This window comes from Pleurodeles waltl, chromosome 6 (genome assembly GCF_031143425.1).
Source record: "Pleurodeles waltl isolate 20211129_DDA chromosome 6, aPleWal1.hap1.20221129, whole genome shotgun sequence".
Classification (NCBI taxonomy): Eukaryota; Metazoa; Chordata; class Amphibia; order Caudata; family Salamandridae; genus Pleurodeles; species Pleurodeles waltl.
Window position 1 is genome coordinate 1,455,746,850 of NC_090445.1, and position 26,705 is coordinate 1,455,773,554.

The following is a 26,705-nucleotide window of genomic DNA, read 5'->3' on the forward strand; positions in this document are numbered from 1 at the left end:
TGTTTATTATGGCTCCTAGGTATTGTTGTACCTTGCGCGGCAGAATGTTGGATTTTGCGAAGTTGACTGTGAACCCTAGTTTGTAGAGGGTTTGTATGATATGATTTGTGTGGTGTGAGCACGTTATTAACGAATGGGTCTTGATTAGCCAATCGTCTAGATACGGGAATACATGTATTTGCTGCCTTCTGATGTGTGCAGCGACTACTGCTAGACATTTGGTAAAGACTCTTGGTGCGGTTGTTAAACCGAAAGGCAGTACCTTGAATTGGTAGTGTATTCCGTTGAATACAAACCTTAGGTATTTCCTGTGCGATGGATGTATTGGTATATGGAAATACGCGTCTTTGAGGTCTAATGTTGTCATGTAGTCGTGTAGTTTCAGCAATGGTAACACTTCTTGTAGTGTGACCATGTGAAAGTGGTCTGATTTGATGTATGTGTTTAGTATTCTTAGGTCTAGGATTGGTCTTAGCGTTTTGTCCTTCTTTGGTATTAAGAAGTACAGTGAATAAACTCCTGTGTTTATTTGTGTGTTTGGTACTAACTCGATTGCGTTCTTTTGCAATAGTGCTTGAACTTCTATCTTCAGGAGCTCGGAATGATGTTTTGATAAATTTTGTGCTCTTGGTGGTATGTTTGGAGGGAATTGTAGAAATTCTATGCAATAACCATTTTGGATAATTGCTAGAACCCAAGTGTCTGTAGTGATTTCCTCCCATGCTTTGTAATAATGACCTATTCTTCCCCCCACTGGTGTTGTGTGGAGGGGGTGAGTGACATGTGAGTCACTGCTTAGTTGTAGGGGTTTTGGGGCTTTGAAATTTTCCCCTATTCCTAGGGAATTGCCCTCCTCTATATTGGCCCCGAAAGCCTCCCCTGTACTGTCCCTGGTAACTGGATGGTGTTGCCTGTGAGGTGCTGGCTTGTGTGGCCTGACCCCGAAACCCCCCTCTAAAGGGTGTTTTGCGGAAGGTGCTGTAATTTCCTCTGCTCTGCGGGGAGTAGAGTGCGCCCATGGCTTTAGCAGTGTCCGTGTCCTTTTTAAGTTTCTCAATCGCCGTGTCCACTTCTGGACTGAACAGTTCTTTTTCGTTGAATGGCATATTGAGAACTGCCTGCTGAATCTCTGGTTTAAACCCAGACGTTCGTAGCCATGCATGCCTTCTGATGGTCACAGATGTATTTATTGTTCTTGCAGCTGTGTCTGCTGCGTCCATGGAGGAGCGTATCTGGTTGTTTGAAATGTTCTGTCCTTCTTCAACCACTTGCTTTGCCCTCTTTTGTAGGTCTTTGGGTAGATGTTCAATGAGATGTTGCATCTCATCCCAATGGGCTCTGTCATAGCGCGCAAGAAGTGCCTGTGAGTTAGCGATGCGCCACTGGTTTGCAGCTTGTGCTGCGACTCTCTTTCCAGCTGCATCAAACTTGCGGCTTTCCTTATCTGGGGGTGGTGCGTCCCCAGATGTGTGGGAGTTGGCCCTTTTCCTAGCTGCTCCTACAAAGACAGAATCTGGTGGCAGCTGCGAAGTTATGAAAATAGAGTCTGTAGGAGGCGCTTTATACTTTTTTTCAACCCTTGGTGTGATTGCCCTACTTCTGACCGGCTCTTTAAAGATGTCTTTTGCGTGCCGAAGCATACCAGGGAGCATAGGCAGGCTTTGGTAGGAGCTGTGGGTGGCAGAGAGGGTGTTGAATAGAAAGTCATCCTCGACTTGTTCTGAGTGGAGGCTTACATTGTGGAATTGTGCTGCTCTAGCCACCACCTGAGAATATGCAGTACTGTCCTCTGGTGGTGATGGCTTTGTAGGGTATGCCTCCGGACTGTTATCTGACACAGGGGCGTCGTATAAGTCCCATGCGTCCTGATCCTGGTCACCTTGGCTCATGGTGGTGTGAGCCGGGGAATGTGATGGAGTTTGTGCTGGCGAGACGTGAATTATAGGTGGAGGAGAGGGTGGCGGAGTAACCCTTTTCACCATTTTTGTTTGTGGTGTTTGGTCAGTTTGAAATTCCAGTCTTCTCTTTCTCCTAATAGGGGGAAGGGTGCTTATCTTTCCTGTCCCCTGCTGTATAAAAATACGTTTCTGCGTATGGTCTACATCGGTGGATTGCAGGTCTTCCTCAAACCTATGCTTTCGCATTTGGGAGGTCATTGATTGCTCTTCGGTATAAGAGCCTGAAACTGGGTCGGTTGCAGGTTGTTTCGGCACCGAAACCCTGTCTGCATCTTTTTTCGGCTCCGAGGTGGCTTTTTTCTTTTTCGGAGTCGAAACATCTCGGCGTCGATCTTCATCGGTGCCGCTGTCTCGGCGTCGAGCCGTGTCTACACCGCTATCTTGGTGTCGATGTATGTCTCCAGCACTTTCTCGGTCCCGAGAAGGCTGCGTGCCGGTGTCTCGACCGGAGTCGGACGGTCTCGGCACTGATTGGGCCTTTTTCGGTGCCGACGGTCGGTCACCGAATTTATGGGTGGAGCCATGGCCTGGTGGCAGTGGCGTCCCCTGGGCCTTGACAATCTTCTTATGCGTGGTTTTCGACGTCTTACTCACGGTTCGTGGATCGTCGAATTCCTCGGAGTCCGATTCGTGTATCGAAAAGGTTTCTTCCTCTTCCTGTACCTCGAACTCTCGGTGCGCTGTCGGCGTGGACGCCATTTGAAGTCTTCTTGCTCGACGGTCTCAGAGTGTTTTTCGGGACCGGAACGCACGACAGGCCTCGCAGGTGTCTTCACTGTGCTCAGGTGATAGGCACAGGTTACAGACCAAGTGTTGGTCTGAATAGGGGTATTTTTTGTGGCATTTGGGACAGAAACGGAACGGGGTCCGTTCCATCGGCGTTCTTCTACACGCGGTCGGCCGAGCAGGCCCCGACGGGGATCGAAAACTACCCCGAAGGGCTCCGGAGCTCTTCGATCTTCGATGCGGTGTTGATTCTGACTACGCCGATCCCGAACGCAACAATACCGACGAAAATCTTCCGAAATTTAGCTGTTTTTCCGTTCCGAAACTCGGAGCGACAGGAACACGTCCGAACCCGATGGCGGAAAAAAAACAATCGAAGATGGAGTCGACGCCCATGCGCAATGGAGACAAAAGGAGGAGTCACTCGGTCCCGTGACTCGAAAGACTTCTTCGAAGAAAAACAACTTGTAACACTCCGACCCAACACCAGATGGCGAGCTATGCAAAACATGCGTATCTACAGCAACAGATGCCATCGAACCTGGTATTCTTCTAATCAGTGGCATCACTGAAATACTGCTATAAAAGTATTGATGTCAAAATGAACTGCCAAGAATATGGAGACAAAATATTTTCATCATAGATAAGTAACTAATCCCATTAAATTAATCCCACACTGTTTGAATTATTCTTAAATACACAAAATATTTGTTTCCTGGGGCTAGCAAAAACTATTTTCTCCATTTTCATCAACTGGTGAGTTTAACACCATCTGAGTGAAATTCTCACAGCGTCAGTGACTTATTACATCAATCAAGAGGAACTCCGTGCACATCTTTTTAGCAGCTTTATCTAGTTGAGCGTCAAGTAATTATTTCTATTGCAGTCTTCAAAATGTTTACCGAACGGGGGGGATTAGTGGCAAGTACATCAAATCACTGTTTTTTTCTGGTTCCAGAATATTTTTCTGTCTCCCTTGCACTTCTGAAGTTTTACTTCCCAATAATATAAATTAAAACCATACACAAAACAACCTCGTTAAAAGAGACCATTATCATGACAAGCAAACGAAAGCCCATAGGCCTTGTACACAAAAAAGTCATAAATCTAAGTGGGTGTGCTGCTCAGTCAAAGAGCCAGGTCTTGAGGTCCTTCCTGAACTGTGATGCAGTCTGCCTGAGTTGCAGAGGTTGCATGTTCTATGTACGGGCTGCTAGGTGGGAGAAGGATCTTCCTCCTGCTGTGCTTTTCTGGATCATTGGGGACGGCTGCAAGGGTGAGTTGGGAAGAACGGAGATGTCTGTTTGTTATGTAGAAGGTGAGGCGGTAGTTGATGTATGCCGTTCCTATGTTGTGCATTGTGTTGTAGGTGTGGATCAGGAGTTTGTATGTGATGCGTTTGTTGACTGGTAGCCAGTGTAGGTCTCTGAGGTGGGAGGAGATGTGGCTGTGCCGGGGGTTGTCAGGATGAGTCTGGCTGCTGCATTCTGGATTCTTTGTAGTGTTGATTAATCTTGGTGATGCCGCCATAGAGTGCGCTGCCATAGTCCAGTTTGCTAGTGACTGCCTTCCTTGTGTCGGAGGGAATACACTTTAAAATCTTTTGGAGGAGACAGATGATGTGGGAGCATGACAAAGAGATGGCGTTGACTTGGCAGGTAATAGTTAGAGAAGTCCGGGATGATGCCCAGGTTGCGTGCGTGGTGCGTGGGAGTTAGGTTAGGAGATCTTTGGAATGTCAATAAAAAAACTCTCATGTGAGGTCTTCTGTCATTTCTGTACCACTTCACCTTGTTCAATCAAGTAAAGATTTGGATTTGCAGATATATGAGGAAAAGACGTTGCAAATGTTTGTCAACCTCCATAAAGTTGCAACACTGGGGATGTTCACTTCATTTATAATACATTTTCCTGACCATCAGACTGGCTCTCCCATAGGAATGCACACATTTACACTTTTTCAAGGCAACCTATGGCTGCAGAAAAGTCCCTGCCTCTGAATTTAATCAGGACAACACATTCTGTGCATGCTTAGCTAAATTACACATAAAGCTACATTCGTCTAGTTCTCACATGAAATACCGAGATCATTAATGACACTGCAAATAAAATAGTCCTTTGCCGTGGGGCCTTCAAAGCTAAGATACACATGCACACACTGGTGCTTTAGAAGTACAAGAAAATCTAGTAAAGATGAGCCTAAGGTCACAACAATAAAGAGTAACTGGAGTTCTTACTAATATGCAAATTAAAGGCTAACATATACCTCTGACCCACAGACAGACTAAGCACTTCAGTTAGAGAATCCTGGTCAACAGAAACAGATGACCCTGACAGCACAACAACCCAAATTAAAGAAATGATGCAGGTACTAGTGTGGCAATTTGCACAGCCACAAACAAGCATTTGCAATGCAGTGGGTCTCATGTTTGCTCGAGTTAGAGCCTAACTGGACTTTTCTTGCCACATAAATTGAAAATGAAAAGTAAAACAGTTGATATAAGAAAGCCGATTCAAAGCGCAACAACCACCATGAGCAGGAAGGAGAAACACAAAAGAAAAAGAAGGTTGCTCACAGTCAAACGTATCTGCAAACGTGCAATTATCCATGTAACAGGGTCGCTGGCCAAGGTGGTAACAAAACTGCCCCAAGAAGGGACATACCTAAAGCATTTCCCAATGATAACAAAGGATTTTAGAAAGGCAAGACCATGAACGAATGACAGTGATGGGCGTGCGGTGGGCATGGTTAAAAGCCCACTGAAAGATTACAACAGGCCAGTGCGCTTCCGCGCTCGACCTAAAAACTAATACTGGAGTTTACAAATGCCAAGTCACATGAACAGAAGGCCACACTATCAATGTGCACAGGCTAGAGCTATACATGGAGAAAGTCTACATTGGAAGCACTCCGTTCCCTAGGATGATTATAAAACTGTAGTCTCTCACATACTGGCCAGATAAAAGCCTTAGAAATAGAGCACATGTTGCAGTCACTTCTATCCGATGTCATACATGGGATGAAGACAAGTAAACAGGATTAAAAAGAGCCTCAATAACAGAAAACGTATTAGTACTGTGACGTTTCCATCTCAGTTTTAGTGAATTATAATAGGATCATGATAGTACTCAAAAGTCTGATTCATAGTACAAGCATATTAGAACGGCGGTTCCAATAGCTTTGAGACTTAAAAATGAAGGAAATAAAAGTCTACACCATCTTTACAGAAACCTAACTTAGATAGGAATGCGCTCAGGCCCCAATGTAGGAAAAGGACACTTGCGCATGCTGCTACAAGAAATCACAGCAAGTCTATTAAATGGAAGAGGGCTAGTGGGGCAAGCTTCAAAATTCACAAAAAATATCATTAGTACTGCAAAATGTTGTCAACAAATCTGAGAAACTAAGGTTAGTCCTTGAGCAGATCTTTCTGCCTTCTCGTTTTCTATTTTCTTTTACGTTTCCAGGTTATAAATTTGGTGACAATTGTTAAATGTCTCTCTTGGTCCTCTTAAACAAACCAGGTAGCTGATTTGCTGCTTGTTATAAAAAATGTACAAGTGAAACAATATGGATCGGACAACATACTAAAGAAATGTAGAGCAAAAGAGAAAAAAAAGTAATTTGCTCAGTCAAAAACAAAAAATGTTACGAGGCATTTTCTAAATAAAATATGCAACCCTTCTGTATGTACATTGAAGTTTTCAGAGCCCATTATTCAATATGACAGTGAAAAGTTACAACGTATTTTCAGTTCTATAATGGATATGTCAGTGTTTGAAAATAATGAGATTATAAGCAAAATGCACCCAAGAATACGCAGGTTACCAGTGTTCTGAATAATGCCATGTCTCTTTATGGGACGTTACCGTTCATAATGCCTGCGAGTACATGTTGCAGCACTGGTACTTCCCGGGTTACCACCTAATTCATCATAGACATGTTTCCATTGGCGACGGGCGGTAATCTGGTAAAATAAAAATGAGAGAAACTTGAATGTAGCATTATTAGGAGTTTCAGCAACACTTGCACCCGGCATAAACAAATTCATATTCTCTACTTCAAGACATGGGGCCAGATGTAGGAAGCACTTTGCGAGTCGCAAACGGCAAAATTTGCCGTTTGCGACTCGCAAATGCGTGTTTCCTATGCAGAAATGCATTTTGCGAGTCGTTACCGACTCGCAAAATGCATTTCCGAATCGCAAATAGGAAGGGGTGTTCCCTTCCTATTTGCGATTCGCAATGGTATGCAATTCCATTTGTGACCGCTTATGCGGTCGCAAATGGAGTCGCAGTTACCATCCACTTGAAGTGGATGGTAACCCATTCGCAAACGGGAAGGGGTCCCCATGGGACCCCTTCTCCTTTGTGAATGGACCCCAAAATATTTTTTCAGGGCAGGGAGTGGTCCAAGGGACCACTCCCTGCCCTGAAAAAAACGAAACAAAAGGTTTCGGATTTTTTTAAATGCAGCTCGTTTTCCCTTAGGGAAAACGGGCTACATTTAAAAAAAAAAAAAAACTGCTTTATTGAAAAGCAGGTCGCTAACATGGAGGCCTGCTGACTACAGCAGGCCTCCATGTTAGATAAAAGCCTTAGAAATAGAACACATGTTGCAGTCACTTCTATCCGATGTCATACATGGGAGGACTACAGCAGGCCTCCATGTTAGCGAGTGCCTATACTCGCTATGGGGCCGCAATTTGCGACCCACCTCATGAATATTCATGAGGTGGGTCATTGCGACCCCATAGCGAGTTGCAGTCGGTGTCTGAGACACCGTACTGCATAGCAATTTGCGAGTTGCAAATTGCGAGTCGGAAGGACTCGCAATTTGCAACTCGCAAATTGCTTCCTTCCTACATCTGGCCCATAATACGTTATAAACATCGTTTTTCAAAGTAACTGTAGGGAAAAATACTTTCATTTTTGTTTTCTAAATGTTTACAATGAAAATTAATCTGAGAATCTTTATATGTAGGGAAGGGTTTTATTCAGAAATTATTTGCCAATTACATTACATGTTTTCTTCCGCTGCAATCTCTTCCATTGTATGATCTCCTGACAAGGAGGTTAAGGGGTTCTATGTGGACACAGTTCCCTTGCTTCCATCTACACACAGTCAGCATCCTGTCACTGGGGTGCCCTTTGCTCACTACTTGATCACAAAACGTATCTCCTGCCAGAAACTCAATGCGCAATGGCAGTAATATTTTAACATAATTGAGAATACCTAGGCAAGTCAACCACTGTGCGCTCATAGCTGTCTAGCCATAACTCAGTTTTTGTGTCTCTTCTTTCCTACAAGTGCAGTCTTTGAGACTGGGTAAACCCTGAAACAGTGTACCCCGACAAAGAGCAGATTGAATATATGACCTCTGATGCCACTGCAGCATATAACTGTTCCACCAATCTACAGGTTCATTTTGTATTTCCATATTCTTAAATAGTGATCAAAGAATTCCATTTTGAGTTTTTGAGTGTATTCCTAGAGGATTATTCTATCCTGGACTTATGATGAGCTGTAGGCCAGAATTATGGCATTTGATACCCAAAGGATAGTGACCAAACTGAGCCACTCAGCTCACTGAAGAGGTCATGATTATCTGTTGTCACTCAGTTGGGAAAGCAAATATGACACCATTCAAATTCACGATAGAATTGATGTGAGGTGTATTAAAGTTGTGAAAATACTGAGCAGAAACATCAAACTGCAAATTCTTCTATTGCTTTTTTTTGTCTCCTTGTATGTAATGTGCAGCCGTATCTAATCACTCAGATTCTCAGTCTTCGTATGTTATTCAAAAATATAATTAGAGGTAAGGGATAATCACCTGTTGGGTTTAGGCCCCAATGGAACAACCCAATCACCCTGTGCTTCTGCCTTTTTCGGGAGTCCCCCTAAATACCTAACTGATCATGATGGAAAGGCATGGGAAGTTTTCTTCCCTGCCAGTTGAGGCCCACTACTGACGCTACCACTTCTGTGTAGAATTCACATAGAATGAGGGTCAGCAGGATGGCTCTCTGGTTAAACAAATACAGACAAAAATACCTTTGTCCTTCAAGTGAAGCTAAAATGTCACCAGAGGTCAGTCTCTCTATAGACGTTCAGGGGACAGTACGACCCTGCACTAGGGTAGGGGACAGAGTTGTGTTTACAGGTGATCAGCTGGGCTTTCTGCACTTCTGATGGAATGTCAAAAACCTTGGAGGGCCCTCTGGGAATGTGCAGATTTTTGGGCATCCTTGAGTAACATAAAAAGGTCAGAGCATTTTCAATAGAGTAAGAGTTGCAAAACTTTCTGTCTCATATTACAACACTCAGAGTATATCATTCTTATGGAGGTTGGTTGATTTCACCCTGGTCTGGCTGAAAATATAGAAGGTAATGCAGAGTGCACCTCAATCGTCTACTATAACTTAAAACAGGTTTTCAGTTAAATTTAACAAAAGGAGCTGTGCAATATTTATCATATGCAACAGTGGCTGAAGAAAGGAGCACCCTTTCGCTGGATAACTACACAGCAAAACGTATGTGATGGAGAGTTTTCCCAACATAGAAACTCTGTCCTCCACCCATCCCTCTCTCGATCCAAACCTTCGCACCAGAACACAGATTTAGTTGTTAGCATCACACACAATCAAATAGTGAGCTATGGCACAGAAGCTGTTGTGAGTTACATTCTAATGTGATGCTGACAAATACCAGAGGGATCATCATAGGAAGCTCAAACGTTTCCACTAACTACTGGGAGTTCTATATCTCCCACAGCTATAGACTGTTAAGAAAAAATCCTTATAAAATAAATTTAGGTTAACATACACTAACTTAATTCACTTATAAAGTAATTTGCGAGGACAGGGTATCCAGGAATATATGACTCACTCTTATTAAAAAATAACCCAAAAAGAAGCACACTATTACATTCCTAAAACCTGCACATATTTCATTACTTATAGATTTGTGTTTTAGAATTTAGCCTTTGATGTGATATGATTTAAAATGTTTGGAGTGGAAAAGGCGTAACAGCACTGCTCTTTGTTGATCTTTATACCCATAAATCTAAGTTGTGTCACCCAAAAACATAATCTATCATTTCTCTATTTACTATATAGAATTCACTGTTTGCTTAATGCTGGAGGCCACCATGATATCCACATAAGCAAACAAGACATCGAAATATAATTATATGCAGATGACGGAGTTATTTGGTAGTACTGCATTTCAGAAGGGCACAGGACATTCTGTTCCTAATGTGAAATTCACTTCATTTATGAGTATTGTACTTCAGAATAATAACAGTTCATGTTATCAGGTAGTACTTTCCCAGCCTTTGAATACCATGCAACCTCTTGCCACATAGCCATTATTAGTCCCTCAGGCTTCATTTTAGATTTCCTAATTATCAATTACTTGAGGGACAACTAAACCATATTGTCAACTTGATGGCAACGGCCCTCGGCCAAGAAAAGGCTTTGTTGTTAAAGGGGCGTTTTTGTGCGACAGAGAGAGTGCACAACACAACCTCCGTATGTCTTGTGCAATAACAGAGCCAAGCTATTTCGCTCTAAATAAATTACTTCCATAAAGAGATGCTCGAGATTACGTTTCAAGAATTAATTCCGCTCTTTTGATTGCAGCAGCAGCCGCCGGAGAGTAATCAGATCGCTGTGTGTAAGGAAATATTTCCACTGACGCAATCTCTCTGTGTCAATTGCCTTTTGTTCTGTTTTTATATTACAGATGTCATCTGCGCGCTGCATTGAAGCAGCTCTTCTTTTTTGCAGATCTCGGTCTAAAGGGCTTGCTCAAACATATCAATGGTTTCGCAGTACACACTGTACTGTGCAGTGCACGACCATCGAATGTTCCTGGGAGCTAAAAATAAACTGCTTATGTCAGATACAATTAGCAGATAAACAGTGTCAAAGCATTTTCTGCGCTTGCTTGATTGCTTCCTGTTTGTTTGCTGCTGACCTTGATATGATACAGTTTTTACACCAGCCATAAAGCAGGCTCGTGTATCACACCATTCCTTAATGGGGCATTGTGATTACGTCGGAAAGCTTTTAATACATTTCTCATATGAGACGAGAACAGATGTCAGGTATGTTGCCAAGCGAAATGACTTTTATACAATCTTGGCTGGCCGAACAATAATAGCCGTTCCTCAACATGGGAAAAAATTACAGACCCAACTAATTTCCTTGACAGGGAAGAGTTACATGTGTTTTCCACTGGTCGGCTTATGACGAGTTTACAATTCTGGAAAGCTGGAACTAATTGCGCCCTGCTGTGGAGCTGGTTCAATAAACCTCTGATGTGTTCAGCTATTCCAAATGACTATTTGCTTTTGCATTTTCCCATTCCTGTCAAACAAGGGAGTGTTACATTGCACAATTAATTTTAAGTCACTTAAACACTTACTGTTTCATATCCTCCCAGTTTTTGAGCAGCTTGAAACATAGTCCAAAGGTTAACTGTTAGAGGGACAATAAGTGTTTAGATAAGCATTGCATTAGCCACAGTGGTTCATAACAAAAGCACATTCAACATTTTCCATGTGAAAAAACACACACTATCTTTAATCTAGCCGATATTTTTAGACAATGGCGCAGTTCCAGGAATAATGTCAAATTAACAGAACACATTAATAGAAGTGAACAACATCAGAGACCTTCGGAAGGAATAGTTGGAAGCTAAAGAAAAAGAAAAACTACACTGCAGGGGAAGATCTGTAATCTTACTCTAAAACAGTGCTTTGTTTTAAGTAAATAGGGCAAAAAAACATTTTTTTCTACATGTAAGAAGCACCTCTCCATCCAAAAACCTCAAGATGAGTAACAGCATGCCAACATACGTTCCTGCTGGGATACCATTAAAAGTCATCTGCTTTTTTCTTACCTCGGCAAAACAGTAACTTAACATGCTCCCAAATGAAAAACTCCACTTACTTTAGATCCACAAGTTTCGCCTCCCATCACTTTGCACCATGGTGGTTTATTTATTACTCATTAACATTCTGGCGCACATTTGGCTTTTGACTCAAGTGTTGGTGACCCAGAGCCTGCACAATAGCTCTTCGTACGAAAGTGATTTCAAGAATATACAAATGCTTAATTGACGAGTGGGTATGGTCTCACGGTTCAGTTAACACTCCCGTTATTCATTACACTATCGTCACATGGCTCACTGCTTAAAGGGCCAGACAGCCTATTATTAAAGCTTCGCTTTGCAAAGTTAATATTTGCCAAAGACAGATAATATCATTATTTCGCTACACACAATTACAGAAAAATCACCAAAGTCACATAGCTACTACAGGGAGACTCACGCATGTACCCGTATAGCCTCTGGCGGAGTGTGCGACCTTTCACCTGCAGCAATCATTTGAGACCAGAAAAGACCAACAATATCGTCACACCTGATGTGGGTCACAGGAGAAAGGGCTGCAACCATGAACCACTACTGCAAAATATCTGATGCAAAGGTTTGGTGACTACTCCACTTACTACACCATACAAACCACAAAACAAAATAGCAGTTTCAAAATGTTTAAATTAAGCCTCGAAGCACTGACTACAATAGTGTGCACAAGGATGCCATAGGCTTTAAAGACAAAACTGGTATGGGGTTGCTAGTGTTCTTTTATAGAGGACACCTGGCCTGGCAGTTTGGGTTGCGCTGTTCCTATGGTAGCAGGACCAACACAAATTTGCACAGGGCCGATCTCTGTCTACAGTGGCATAGTGGGAAAAAATGATGGTCTGGAATGCATCACACAATGGTAGCCAATGGCCAATTCCAGCATTCCCTCTGGGGGCGTAGCTTCAGGGGGTGACTGGGGTGTGACAGCCCCCCAAATAAATGCATTCTTGGCTTGAGAGTTGGGTCTGGGCGGTGCTGAGTTGGGTCTCCTATGCTTTGGTTGGTCCTCAAAAACGTTTCAACTTATTTTTTTTTCAATCAGGAGCTTTGACAGGGGCCCATCTTCTGCAAATCAGTATTGAACCTGTTCCTCATGGGAACGGTGTATCCCAAACCTTGCTCATCCTGGCACCCTTGAGGCATACTGTTTTTTTTAGTCAGGAAATTTAACATTCACAACCCTTCAGAATCTCACTGATTAAACTACACCATTTATTACCCACCACATTATTTGTTTCAGTAGACACCCCAAGTGTGACAGGTTAGCCAAGACCTGAGTGCCGCGCTCACTGTGCCTCAGGACTTATGCTATACCTCACTGATGAAGCCAATGTAGGCTGAAAGGACATCTGGGTTGCATGTGTTCCTGTACTAAGGGGACCTAACTGACAGTTTGAGATAAATGTTTCCTGTTGGAGCAGGACCAAGTCTGAGGTGCATGGCTGAATCTGTTGAGAGTCACGTGGGTGAAAAACGAAGGCCTGGAATACAGCCCTGACCAATCCTCAGTGGCTGAGAATAATTTAAGCATTATTTCCAACTCTTTGTTGATAGTTGTAGTGTAGGCCCTAAAGCAGGCAACAAAAGTGGCCCTTTTCTCACGGGGTGGGATTTAAAAGACAGCCAATGTTATGATGCAGTGCCCCTAAAACTCTTGGCCTAGTTGTCACTGCACCTTCTACACACCACTGCCTGGTGACAGACGCACCATCCAAATAGAGAAAAAGCATCAAATAGAAATCCTTGATCTGAATGAAGAAAGGTCTCAACTAAGGAAAAAAGATAATGAGAGCAATGTACATCCAAGGGATGTGATATCCGTAAAAGTGCTACTTTAGGGCAGGGTCTATGTACCAAATTTTGAATTTTGATTGTCAACTAAACTGATTCGGGGACAGTGGGGTACCAAACCACAAACATTTGTCCACCACATCTATTTAGGGAACGGAGGAACTGATTTTCTAACAAATTCACACACTGTCAAATCCAGAGAGATTGCTTCCTAAATACATTACTTTTCAGTGCTGACATATCTGTGTTCATAAGATATATTTAAATGTCACTTCCCGATTCCTTTCGTGGAAAGCATGCGGGGCTTTTTTTATGTACAGAGCAGCAGTTTTGCAATCCATAATTTATTGTCAGTGATGCGTGCCTTCTCTTAAAAAACACCCAGGCAGAAAACTTACAGAACATAAGCGTCAGGTGCCCCAGTTAGCACCACGCCATAAACTCTCCACTCGCTCATCTCCGGACATCTCGTGACCACTGAATTAAGGATTTTGACCGACTTCCGTTGGGCCTACTTGAATTCGTCTGCCCGTGGTACTTCCGTGCGTGCAGAAATAGTAAACAAGGCCCTTTGGCACAACAGCTTTCGAAAGCGTAGCTGAACCTTATACTGTTTGAAAGCCATTAACAGATTTGCTTAGGCATTCGTTTAAGAAGAGTTTGTGTATAATGCAACAAAGCTGTGCACAGTAAATTCATTTTATGTCTATTTTGAGCGCGCCTCGTTCAGACAAACAATGTAATCATCTGTGGTTGTGCGAGTTTGACGTGCTTGCCAGGATTCTGTTGCAATCAGTGCCAGTTGGTATTTGGTATTCAAATTGTTATTTAAAACACACACGTTTTACATTCTTTACAACCTGACACATGGTTTGAATCTGGAGGGTGACATTTCAGTGCATCACTTGAAGTTGTGTATTCATCTCTACACATTCAGCTGCACATTTGATTTCACTGCACATACACTGCCCTTCAAGGCTCTATGTCTTGTTTTTATGTTAAGGTTTGCTAGAAAGCAGTTTGTCGTCGTTTACCTTACATCACAACCACAAAGCACGGTAAATCACAGGACCAAAGCAATGAAAAGACCAGTGTAGGTAGTGTGTGCAGAAGATGGTGTGCAATGTTTTCCTTCCAATTCAATTGTTTCCAGTTAAAGTTCCAACATTTTCTCTGACAAGTCCTCTGAAAGTAAAGGCTGAGCTTATCAAGAACGTGACTAACCACACCAAAATCACAAAGCGTAAATAATTCCAGATTAAAATTTCCAGAAATGTGAACTGTGAAGAATTTAGCCCAGGATGACCTATGTAATCCAGAAACACAAACATTTACTAGGAACTCGCCCCCCTTTTTAGCACTAAAGTTCTTTGAACGTTCATAAGGCTGCGTGTGATATCAGGAAAGTCAGTATTATGTCATCTTTTATCCAAATAAATAATTCAGGCAGACCCCCATTTACTTTTAAATATCTCAAATTCAAAATTCAACTCTGGCAACCTTCATTGATTTTATATAAGTAGCTCACATACAGCAGATCTGGCACCAAACAGCACTGGAATTGTTATTATGGGGAACATTTTTATTATAGTAGAAGCCTCTCAAAAGCAAGAAGTTATATTCAGAGCATCATGGTGCATGAGATCTGCTTGAGACCAGATTACCATAAGGAGGATGTGATTAAGGGGCGATGGGACAAGTAACTAGCAGACCGGTAGACCAGTGGTTACCAACCTTTTGACTTCTGTGGACCCCCACTTTATAATTACTGGAATCCAGGGACCTCCACTGAGCCATTATTGGAACAGGGGACCCAGCTTTAAGCATTGTCGATAAGTTTAACCACAAAACAGTACAAAAAAAATACAGAAACAAGCATTCCAGCAAACACATACACAAATGATACATTTTATTTAACTTGCAAACGCATAAAATAAATATTTTAATATTAGTAAGAAAGTTGGAGCTTTTCTAAATTCAACTGAACCAACACAACATCCATACTGTATTCTGCTTGACAAAACAAAGATACTAATTTAATGTTTAGTTTCCAATTTCAAATTGCTTGACATTTACAGTATGTATCAAAATGTTCAATTGTACATTTAGCCACTTTATTTCTATACTCTGTTAATATTAGTTTATTTTCTAAACATTTACGGGCCTCCTCAGGAGGTTCAGCAGACCCCCAGGGGTCCCTGGACAACACATTGGGAACCACTGTGGTAGACAGTACACTGCAAACTTGCCCTTGACATATTTAAATTATACATATCTTCAATTTCCGTCACAGGGAGGTAACGTGATCTGGCAGAAATCAAACAATGTTTCAGATGATGTGCCGAAGCAGGAGACAGAGTTGCAATCTCCCAATTTTAATGTCAGCAGCTTAACTGCTCAGTCACCTATACTCCCATTTGTACCTGGCCTGTGCGTTGCTGGCTTTAGGAGACCTATGCCAGATTTGGCTCTAGCTGAATGGAGATCAATTATTAATTAACCTGCCGTAAGACAATACATGAATATCACCCTCTAGCTACTGGAATATGACTCTATTTATTAACATCATATGTACTCCTGAAATTCAATTTCTGGTGCGTACTCAAGCCTTTGAAGCTGAGAACTGAAGAGGTAAAGGAAAAGCTACCTAAAGCGGTAGGTCTCTGAAAGATGAAGGACAGTAGAGATATTCACAAAGTGTCTCAAAAAAGTACTACTATTATCAACTCTGCTACCCTGATCTTCCACTTTTATTGCCGGAGAATTAGCAATCATCATAGTTATTCGTCATTTTACAATAACGAGTATAATGAGCAAAGTGATCCTTTTACTCACTGTGATCATTTCGCAAATTATGCGATTTAAATAACTTAATTCTTTCAGACTGCCATAAAAGGTATGTGTGTTTGTTGAAGAACATAAGGTGCCGAGCAGCACTGGTGGTAGCAAAGGTGGCTTTCGCCATGTGAGGGATGTAGCTGACGTTGAGAAGAGAAGAAGAGGTGAATGCCAGGGAAAGAAGTGAATTTTCTTTGGAGTTATCAAACTATGGGTACATACAACTATGTGCCCATTTTTGTGATATTTTCAATTGCGATACTTAGCTATTTGGAACTCTAGAACATTTTTTTAAAGTATTTCATGGTTAATATGCATTGAAGCAACCAAACCACTGTAAACCTGCAACATCTAGTACCAAGGGTTCAGGTTTTTGGAACGTAGTGAAATACTTGAAGCTTCTCTGAACATACCTTTGTACTTGTGACATTACAAAGACTGTTGCACCAGGCATGACTTTTGGACAAGTTTTGTTTTATCATAATTGAATGTAAACACAAAATATTATCAAATGGTAATATAATGCATGAGACAATAATCAATAATTAATACATAAAGCAACCTTAGGAACCTACAAACTATATGTAAAAAAGAGTGCACCTAAATTAACACCCACCAAAATACATAAATGATAGAAATAAAATATCAAATGACATTACAATATCTATTCATATTACTTAAGTATCTTAAACAAACCAATATACAGCCTATAAACAAGTGTTCATTCTCTGAGAAGCACGGATGTAGGTCAGGAGAAATGCGCATAAGAACTTAACTATGATGGTGCATTTTAAACTCAGTGAATATTCAGTCCAATAATTTAACCTAGACGTCATAAAAGCTTTGTTAATCATTCTTTTATCTAAAGTGAAGACTGTCCATTGAGGCCACATGTGAATGTGCCTGTCACCAAGTAATGACAAAGTGTTATCGTCGTTCTTCCACTTCCAAGAATCAGCTTCTCTCCTACCACTGACATTTTGAAGATTCAAGAACACACCCCTTACTGTGTGATTGGCTAATCTGTTAGAAATTGGGTCTCTAGTTGACAGTCAGTTTACACCCTGTCCAAGTAGAGATCCTCACTCAAGTCTGGGTAAGGAAGTCACACACCTAAGATAACCCCTGCTCACCCCTTTGGTAGCTTGTCATGAGCAGCTTATCTCAGAGGCAATGTGTAAAGTTTTTGTAGCCACACACAGTAACACAGTGAAAACACTACAAATAGTACAAATCACCAGTTTAGAAAAATAGCCAATAGTTATCTAAGTAAAATAAGACCAAAACAACAAAAATCCAACATATACAAGCAACGATACACAATTTCAAAGGTTAAACCCCAAAAAAGAGCTTAGAAACACAATAGCTCCAACTGGCGCTATCATAGAGTCGTGGTGGAGTCGCTCTCATAGTCGAACGCCACCCGCGAGGGAGCGCGGCGCCGGTCACAGAGTCCCACAGACACCAAGTACAGTACCTTAGAAACAAGGCAGAGTCAAAGACATGGCACGGAGTCGGGGGAGGTGAGGCCCCACTGGAACCGGTGTGGCATTGGTTCCGTACTGCAGCACAGGAGGTGAGGCGTTGGTTCCTTACTGCTATACAGGAGGTGAGGCATTGGTTCCTTATGGAGGCATCAGCAGCAAGGCTTCGGTTCCCTACGATCCGGCTGGGTCGATGAGTCCAGCGGGTCAAGATGTGATGAGGGCTTTGTGGTCACACCACAGGGTCACAAACACCGTGGCAGGGTCACAGATGTCAGTGGCACAGCACTCAGGAGTCATAGGATTGCTGGACTTCAGAGGCACTGAGGTGTCATCGAGCCTGCGGTGTCGGTTGCGGTCATCACCCTTCAGCAGGAACCACGGCTTTGGGTGCAGGCAGCGGCACAGATTCGGCGCCGGTTCTGGAGTCGTCCGGAGTCGGTGTGTCTGGTTCTTCTTCTTTTAGGCCAAACTAAACTACCATGGGCCCAGGAACTAAAGTTGGCATCTCCTGGCAAGTCAGGGTCCTCAGCAAGAGAAACCAGGGGCTAGCAGGCGAAGTCTTTGAATTCCCTGAGACTCCTTAACCAGAGGCAAGCTCAGTCCAAGCCCTAGGAGAAACCTTAGAAGCAGGATACACAGCAAGTCCAGTCTTTGTCCTCTTCAAATCAGAAGCAGCAACTGCAAGTCAACCCAGCAAAGCACACACAGCAAAGGGACAGTACTCCTCCTCAAAGCTCTTCAGCTCTTCTACTCGGCAGTGTCTCCACTTGATCCAAAAGTGTTCTAAAAGTCTGTGGTTTTGGGTCCAAAACTTATACTCATTTCTGCCTTTAAAGTAGGCATACTTCAAAGGAAATTATTTGTAGGGCACAAGACCCTGCCTTTCCTGCCCTGGTCCCAGACACACTGTAGAGGTTGAAGACTGCATTGTGTAAGGACAGGCACAGCCCTATTCAGGTGCAAGTGTCAGCTCCTCCCACCACTCTAGCCAAAGAAGACCCAGCAGGATATGCAGGGCACACCTCAGCTCTCCTTGTGTGACTGTCTAGAGTGAATTCACAACCAGCCCAACTGTCATCCTGACCCAGACATGTATTCCACAGCCAGGCAGAGGCACAGAATAGTTAAGCAAGAAAATGCCCACTTTCTAAAAGTGGCATTTCAAAAATGCATTTTAAAAACCATCTTCACTAAAAGATGAATATTTATATTGGGAGTTCAGAGACCCCAAACTCTATATCTCTATCCGCTTCCAATGGGAAATTATACTTAAGAGATATTTCAAGGCAATCCCCATGTTAACTTATGGGAGAGATTGCCTTTGTGCAGTATTTCACTATCAGGACGTGTAAAACACACCAACACATGTCCTACCTTTTAAATACACTGCACCCTGCCCATGGGGCTACCTGGGACCTACCTTAGTGGTGCCATACATGTACTAAAAGGGAAGGTTTGGGCCTGGCAAGTGGGTGCACTTGCCAGGTCGACATGACAGTTTAAAACTGCACACATAGACACTGCAATGACAAGTCTGAGACATGTGTAGAGGGCTACTCGTGTGGGTGGCACAATCAGTGCTGCAGGCCCACTAGTTGCATTTGATTTACAGGTCCTGTGCACACATGGTGCACTACACTAGGAACTTCATAGTAAATCAAATATGTCAATCATGAATAAACAATCATAATCACAATTTACACCGGGAACATTTGCACTTTAGCACTGATCAGTAGTGGTAAGGTGCCCATAGTACCAAAACCAGCAAAAACTAAATCCAGCTCACAGTCAAAAATATGGAAGACAGAGGCAAAAAGACGGGGAAACCACGCCAAGGAACATCTGGTCTAATATAATCTTTTATGTTAGTAAACATGATACAAATTAACACTGGTGAGCATTATTACCACGATTTATCATATGAAATACAGAATGGACGTACATTACCACAAAAAAACAAATGAATGTCATCAATTACGATCTGATAGCATCACCTGTACCAATCTGAGTCCATAGGTTTCAGGTGTGAAAGATTGCCTAGGGACTTGCACAATCTCAACTGAATTTTAGTTTTGCACCATTCAAAATAGAATTCAAAATATAACCATTCAATCAGTACCGATTCCTTGGTGAACCTTAACAGCTTCAACAAGTTTCCGTCCTACATACAGAATGTATTTTTAAGAAAACAAAGGGTTTGCTCTCCTAACATTCTATAACCTTTACTACAAAAAACAGCGGGTTAACCTTTATGTGTGCACTATAGGCTATGATCCAGAAGCTAAAAACCCTTTGATATCTCTGGTATGGTTTGCTACACAACCATATTGCCCTTGTGCCCTGCGTATCACCTCAGATATGACTTTACATTTAGCCTTACAAGTGGCATTGTTACTAATGGAAATGCGACATCAACAATTACATTACTGGTGGCATCACTGTAGAGACTCATGTTTGCATTTGTTTTCAAGTTTGCTATCAATAGAACGCACTCGTCTATTCTAGTGAAGACATGTGGTTGCAGAAAATGGAAATGCACCCTTACAACTGCATGTCATGTCTGTGAGCATATTTGTTACTTCGGAGTGTTACTCATTGGTAGTACAGTTTTCCCCTTAATGTACTGTGATGTGTGAGTTTACGTAGGTGATTTTTATCAGTGTTGTCATAATAATAATTATTTCATTACAGAAGTTATTGAAATGTGAGGCCACAAGCACTACATTTTGATGGCATTACGTTTGCAAAACTCAACATAACTAGGGGTGGGTGGAATTGGTGGAATTTGAGTCTGCGGAATTGCACTAAAATTCCATAAGATTCAGCGGAATTCCACGACTGGCAGAGTGGGAATTTGGAACTACTTTCTTTGCGCAAAATGCACCCTCTTGTCCAAAAATGGATGCAAGGGTGCATTTTGCACTAAGAAATAGCTCTGCCAAATAACAAATGCACTTACAGTGTATATCCCTCAGCACCCTTACATACTCTGCAGTAATTACTGTAGTGTATGTAAGAGTGCAGGGGGGGTCTGCACTGTAAGTGCATATGGTATTTGGCACTGCTGTGCATACCCTTCATCACTCTTACATAGTCTGCATTAATCACTGCAGAGTATGCAAGGACACAGAGGGGTACCCACTGTAGTGCTTACCACCTGGCATCCTTACATACTCTGCAGTAATTACTGTAGTGTATGTAAGAGTGCAGGGGGGGTCTGCACTGTAAGTGCGTGTGGTATTTGGCACTGCTGTGCATACCCTTCATCACTCTTACATACTCTGCATTAATCACTGCAGAGTAAGCAAGGAAACAGAGGGGTATCCACTGTAGTGCTTACCACATGGCATCCTTACATACTCTGCAGTAATTACTGTAGTGTATGTAAAGCCGCTGAGGGATATCAGAGTATATATGCCTTATATACTCTGAGCATGAAAGGGTGCCGAGGAAAATACACAGCAGTGCAGAAAGTGTTTTTTATAGAGGGCCAGAAAAGGAAGCTGTCGCTTTATGTTTAAAAATCACTGCAAATTAAAGCTAAATATGTAGAGGTGTTTAAACACAGAGGGACTACTCCCTCTTCCAACACTGTTTAAAAATGAAACACCTCAGATTACTTCCGCCATCGGCAGTGGAATGTATTAATAATTCTGCATAACAAAAGTAACAGGGAATTACTAAATTCTTCCAAATCCGCCAGCATAATTTAAAATTCTGCCCATTCCTAATCATAACTGGGGAATTTCAATGATGTTTAGGTTTTAGAATGTAATTATAATATCCCTTCAACTGGGTTTTTAATTGAACGTTTATTTTTCTGATAACATATGTTCATTTTTAATTTTCGTAGTCAACCATACTGTCCCCGTAATTTTGTTCCAGTCACTGTCTTTGCTTTTGTAGGATGTAATTTAACCCTTACCAATGTTCCCATTGGCCACAGGATATGGCCTCCAATGGTGGCAATAAAGAGCCACCTTCACTAACTGTGATTCATTTATTCATTCATCCACACGTTAAAGTGAAGCTACAGAGCTAGAGAAAAAGAAGCTATACACACACAACCACAAAATGCTTTATGTGAAATATAATAATACTTTAAAAACTGTCCCTGGTCATTACTGGTTTAGTTAAGTACTTGAGCTACCGGTAACGAAAATAAGCATGAAATCATATACTTACTTTGCTTGAAACCTAAATATGGTATTCGTTCTATTGGCGTTTTTCTTTCTTTCATATATTTATAAAGTGCCACAAGAAAAGTCTGCTCCTCTGCCTTGCATTCTCCAATGGAAACCTTCAGACTTCCTTCAATCGGTTTCTTGCAGTTATTGTTGTTACTCTTAGGTTTTAGCAAAGCTGATTTGTCCTCACACTTTACCTAGAAGAACACACTATTATTGGACTAAACCAAGATATCAAGGTCTATAATCATTTCCACATGCAAATGAATAACAGCATAACACAAGTCAATATTCACTAGTACGCAGACTCAATTTTCAAATTATACATCACGTAGCAGGATACAAACCAACAGAAACTGTGGTTCGATCCTCTCTACAAAAATTACTATTGAATACTAATAAGCAATGTGTATGCTTAACATTTATTGTGTGGTGAAATTTATCAGATTTGTTCCTTTAGTTAGCTTTGTACAGCTAGAAACAAGCCACATGGGTGTGGTTGAGGGGGCTAAAACAAAATATAATTACTCTGCAAAGAAGGAAAATGAAACGTAAATGTTTTTTTTTTTAATGTTTTTCAGTGCTCTGAGTCTGTGATGTGTCAATACAGTTAGAATGATTTCACTATTCTAACTTTAAGCCACTTAATATTATTCATTGAAGTCATCTCTTAAAAATCAGTTGGCATGCTGCAGAATTCTCACTGCCAACATTACTCCATAAAACCAAGCCCAGAAAACAAACTAAAGCAGGGCTTCTACCAATTATTTTTTATTTGACTATATTACTTGGAAAGGAAATGCTAACAATTTAAAGAGTTCCAGTCATTTTCTGATCTAAGCCGTGTTTCTGAAGAAAGGGTGTGATATTCCCAGCTACACACTCTGTATCTATTTTTAAAGGAAATCCCTCTATAGTCATCTGTCTACAAGTGTGAGTGTGTTGGCTTAACACTGTGAACAGTCTCTCTCAGCTCCTGGGCCAAATCATCTTAAGGTGTGTGAGATTCATCAAAGTTCTCAGAGATTTGAGAGATTAAGTGGGACCTATGAGCCAAGCCTTTTAATTTGGATATGATTCAAGGTAGTTCAACATCTAAATAGGTTTTCCCAATAGCGCATGGAATGTTGGTTTTCTTTCCTACTTGTGAACGTGGTAAATCAGATTTAGGGAAATAATCGCTGTAACCTTGAACCACAAACAGTTTGAAATATCTTGATTTACTCCATAAATTGAACGATTTGAGTTTGTCAAGCTTTGGGTCACCCTGGACTAACAAGCATGGATAGACCAGGAAGCCCATATTACATAAAACTGTAGCATAAACTAATTTCATGCATTAAGAGATGTGCAGTTCAATCTCGTCATGTCTGATCTACTGATAGATCTTGGAAGTAATCTAAATAAAGGCCGCAACCAAATAAAAAAAAAAACAAGCCTTCCAGGAAGCTAATGGTCCATCTGCTCAGTTTCTAACATTTGACCTTGATATCTCTTTACCCTTGATAAGGAGTCCAACCCTCAACATCAAGGCTCAATATTTATCTGTTTTTAGGTTTCTGTATTGACAGCCCAGCTGTCAAACAGACCTATCACTTACAATATACACAGGGTGGGCCTTGAGTCCGCACCCTTCGATAACTGGTTTTCTCCACACACCTATTGCTTACAATATATATAGAGCAGGCTTTGAGTCCGCTCCTTTCAATTACTAGCTTTCTCCAATCAGCCTCTTTCAGTCATTGGGTTGAGATACTGTCATTCACATCTTGACTCAGCCCAGGGAAGTATCAATCACTCACCTATTGCTAGTGGAGGTTTGGGTGCGTCCTTTTACCTTCACCTGAGTGCTTGAACTGAGCTACATGATGGCCTCTTTTCCAACTGTAGCTCTCTCAGTTCACTCATGCTGGCTACCTCACAAGTGTAGCTCTCTGATGTGTTAGCACTACATGCTTTAGTGGACTAAACCCAGAGGTGTTGGCTTTCACAATGCATGTTAACACACGCATGCCTTTACTTCAGGTCTCATACAAACACAAATGCTGAGTATGAGACATGTATTATGTGGTTGAGGATAAGTCATTTGTAACACTGACTGTCTTACAATATGTTTCGCCATCTGCAGTTATTGCAATCTTCATTCCTTATGAAAAATAGATTACAGTTGGGGTTACAATTCTATTCTAGAAATTGTATTGTTTGGATACAAAGGCAGTAGCTTTCAGAATGAGATTATATGAAGGATTTTAGTTCAGGCCACGATAATGACTGGACGAAGCAATTGCCTAGAAACACACATTTTAACAGAGATCCCTGACACATCAAAAAAGGAGGCCCAGAGTGTACTGCATATATGTGCAGGATTTGCATAGTGCAAACCTAGCCATAAAGTAGGGCAGAGCTGAACATGCTCCCACCACCCAACTAGGCATGGAGCGGAATGCAATAACAACACAATATAAATACAGGATGTCTCCCAGCTGTCTGTGATGGAACCCCAGAATCAGGGTCTGGCTAACCTCCAAAAAAACCAAACACAAGCCCATAACAAAGAGATGGCCCAGGGGGCTTGTTTCCCCAAGTCCCGTTCTCTCTTGGCCTCCGTGATGCAGTTACAAAATGTATTTGCATAATAAACAAGCAGACCTGGCCTGTTCAGTCGGGATTCTGCTAATGTGACCACTACATGGGGCACCAAATACTGTATTTTCTCTTTCCGAACATGTTTTCCCAATTCCGGGGTTCTCCTTGGATTGGGAACCGGGGGAGCTCCACAAACTTTCCTGCCCCGGTCCCTACAAATGTTTCACGCATACTCATGCCATGAGACCACGCTTATGGTAGACTGGGCGCTATGGAAATGCTAACGACGTGAAAACTCCCACACTGAAAGGGGTGTGTGTTTTTCATCGCAGTGTTTCAACGGTTGTTGCTACGGGTGGTTAATACTCTTAGAATTTTACTGAAGTGTCCGTGTAGTACAATGCTGCCCCATTTCTTGTTTGTAAAGTCAGATTTCTTTAAACCGATTTTATGCTGCATTTACTAAGGTCGTGAAGCTCTGTGAACCCAAGCCAATAGAGTTGCGCATGCCATATAATAACTGTGACGTAAGCAGATAAATATATCCATGTCATCGTGGAAAACTCTCGAGTACAACATTTCTGAGAACGATTTTGACAACTGGGTTCCTAACAATAGCTACAGATGTCCAAGCCTGATATTTAGACAGCTGCCACATCAGAGAATCAATGCTCTCGATTAAGAACTGATCTCCGGCCTCAAACATCTGAAGTTACTGTACACGTTTACCCCGCGTTTGCTCCTATAATAGAACAAACATCTGAAAGACCCAATGAACGGCGACCGCCCTGCCTGGAACTTGCAGTCCCAGCGAAAAAGTGAATGTCTATTAAAAATCCTTCACCGAGCCTGAATTACTCATTGCGAGAATGACTAATTGCCGAGTCTGGGTGACCTTTAAGATTTGCGAATGTGTGTTTAATAGTGACTGGGACTCATCGTGTTTATTTTGCTCTCAGTGGATCATTCTGGCGTGTCACTGAGTTACAGAGAGAGAAATCGAATACTCGGTGACGTCAGCGCTCGAGCTGCCCTACTTATAAACAAACAGCATCTTTTCTCTTTGTCCCGGAGAAGCAGCAGAGCGAGAAGCTGAATGCGGTGTAAAACCAAGAACGTCCTCTTCAGAGGCCCAGGACTTTCCTGGAACTCCTCGAGACAACACTTCACCTGAACACAGAACGGAAACTCGTGAGGGAGTTTTTACCTTGGCAACAGCTTTGGCATCACAATTACTGGACGAATCTTTCGCTCCATTAAATGAATCTCTCCTCTGTGAAAAGGGTTTCTTCTTGCGAGGCCGACCTTTAAGATTTGGGGCTGAAACAAAGAGAGTGCAATTTTAATGTGTGCACACTTTTTCACATAGAAAACGCAGCATTGTTCAGAGAAAGCACGATAAATAAATACATTTTAAGTCTGTGATTGTTTTGCTAACCAACCTTTAAATTCCAACTAAGAGTGACTATAAATAGGTCAGTGCAAAAGCTGTGGAGACGAGGAGAGAGCATGTCAGTTCTCGAGATAATGGTTCTGGAACCATTCCTATGCACAAATGTCTGGGTAAATGTAAGAGTATGGAATGCAAAGATCAGTTTATGTTTACACGCGTATGTAACTTAGAGCCTCCAGTCAGCTCACAACCAATTCACTGAGATTCAAGCTTATGTACACATTGAGCAACTTACCTACACAAATACCTGGTTAAATAGAAGAAAAAAGAATGGAAGCTTAGTTTATGTTTAGACATGTGCGTAACTTACAACCTTCAGTAAGTTCACAACCATTTCGCTATGCTTCAAGCTTATGTACACACTGTGCAATTTACCTGCATAAATGTGTGGTCAAATGCACGAGTAAGGAATGGAAAGCTTAGTTTATATTTACACTTGTGTAACGTACAACCTTCAGTCAGTTCACAACCATTTCACTATGGTTCAATCTTATATACACATTCAGCAACTTACACTCACAAATGTCTGGTTAAATGTAACAGGAAAGTATGTAAAGTGTAATTCATGCTTACACCTGTGTAACGTACAAGCTTCAGTCAGTTCACAATCAGTTCGTTGTGATTCAAGCATATATACACATTGAGCAACTTACTTGCACAAATGTCTGTTTAAGTGTAAAAGGAAGGTATGCAAAACATAATTTAGGTTTCCATGTGTAACTTACAACCTTCTGTCAGCTCACG

General features: G+C 41.8%; 1 protein-coding gene across 2 annotated transcripts in view; it reads right to left on the reverse strand.

The window, feature by feature from the left end:
• Positions 1 to 26,705, reverse strand: part of ARID5B (AT-rich interaction domain 5B) — a 407,941-nt gene that overhangs the window by 77,258 nt on the left and 303,978 nt on the right. For both annotated transcript variants that reach the window (XM_069240914.1, XM_069240916.1), the window contains 4 exons: positions 25,716 to 25,828; positions 21,921 to 22,119; positions 11,119 to 11,171; positions 6,555 to 6,652 (listed from right to left, as the gene is read on the reverse strand). In XM_069240914.1, coding sequence (XP_069097015.1) covers positions 6,555 to 6,652; positions 11,119 to 11,171; positions 21,921 to 22,119; positions 25,716 to 25,828 — 463 coding nt within the window. The remainder of the gene's footprint in view (positions 1 to 6,554; positions 6,653 to 11,118; positions 11,172 to 21,920; positions 22,120 to 25,715; positions 25,829 to 26,705) is intronic.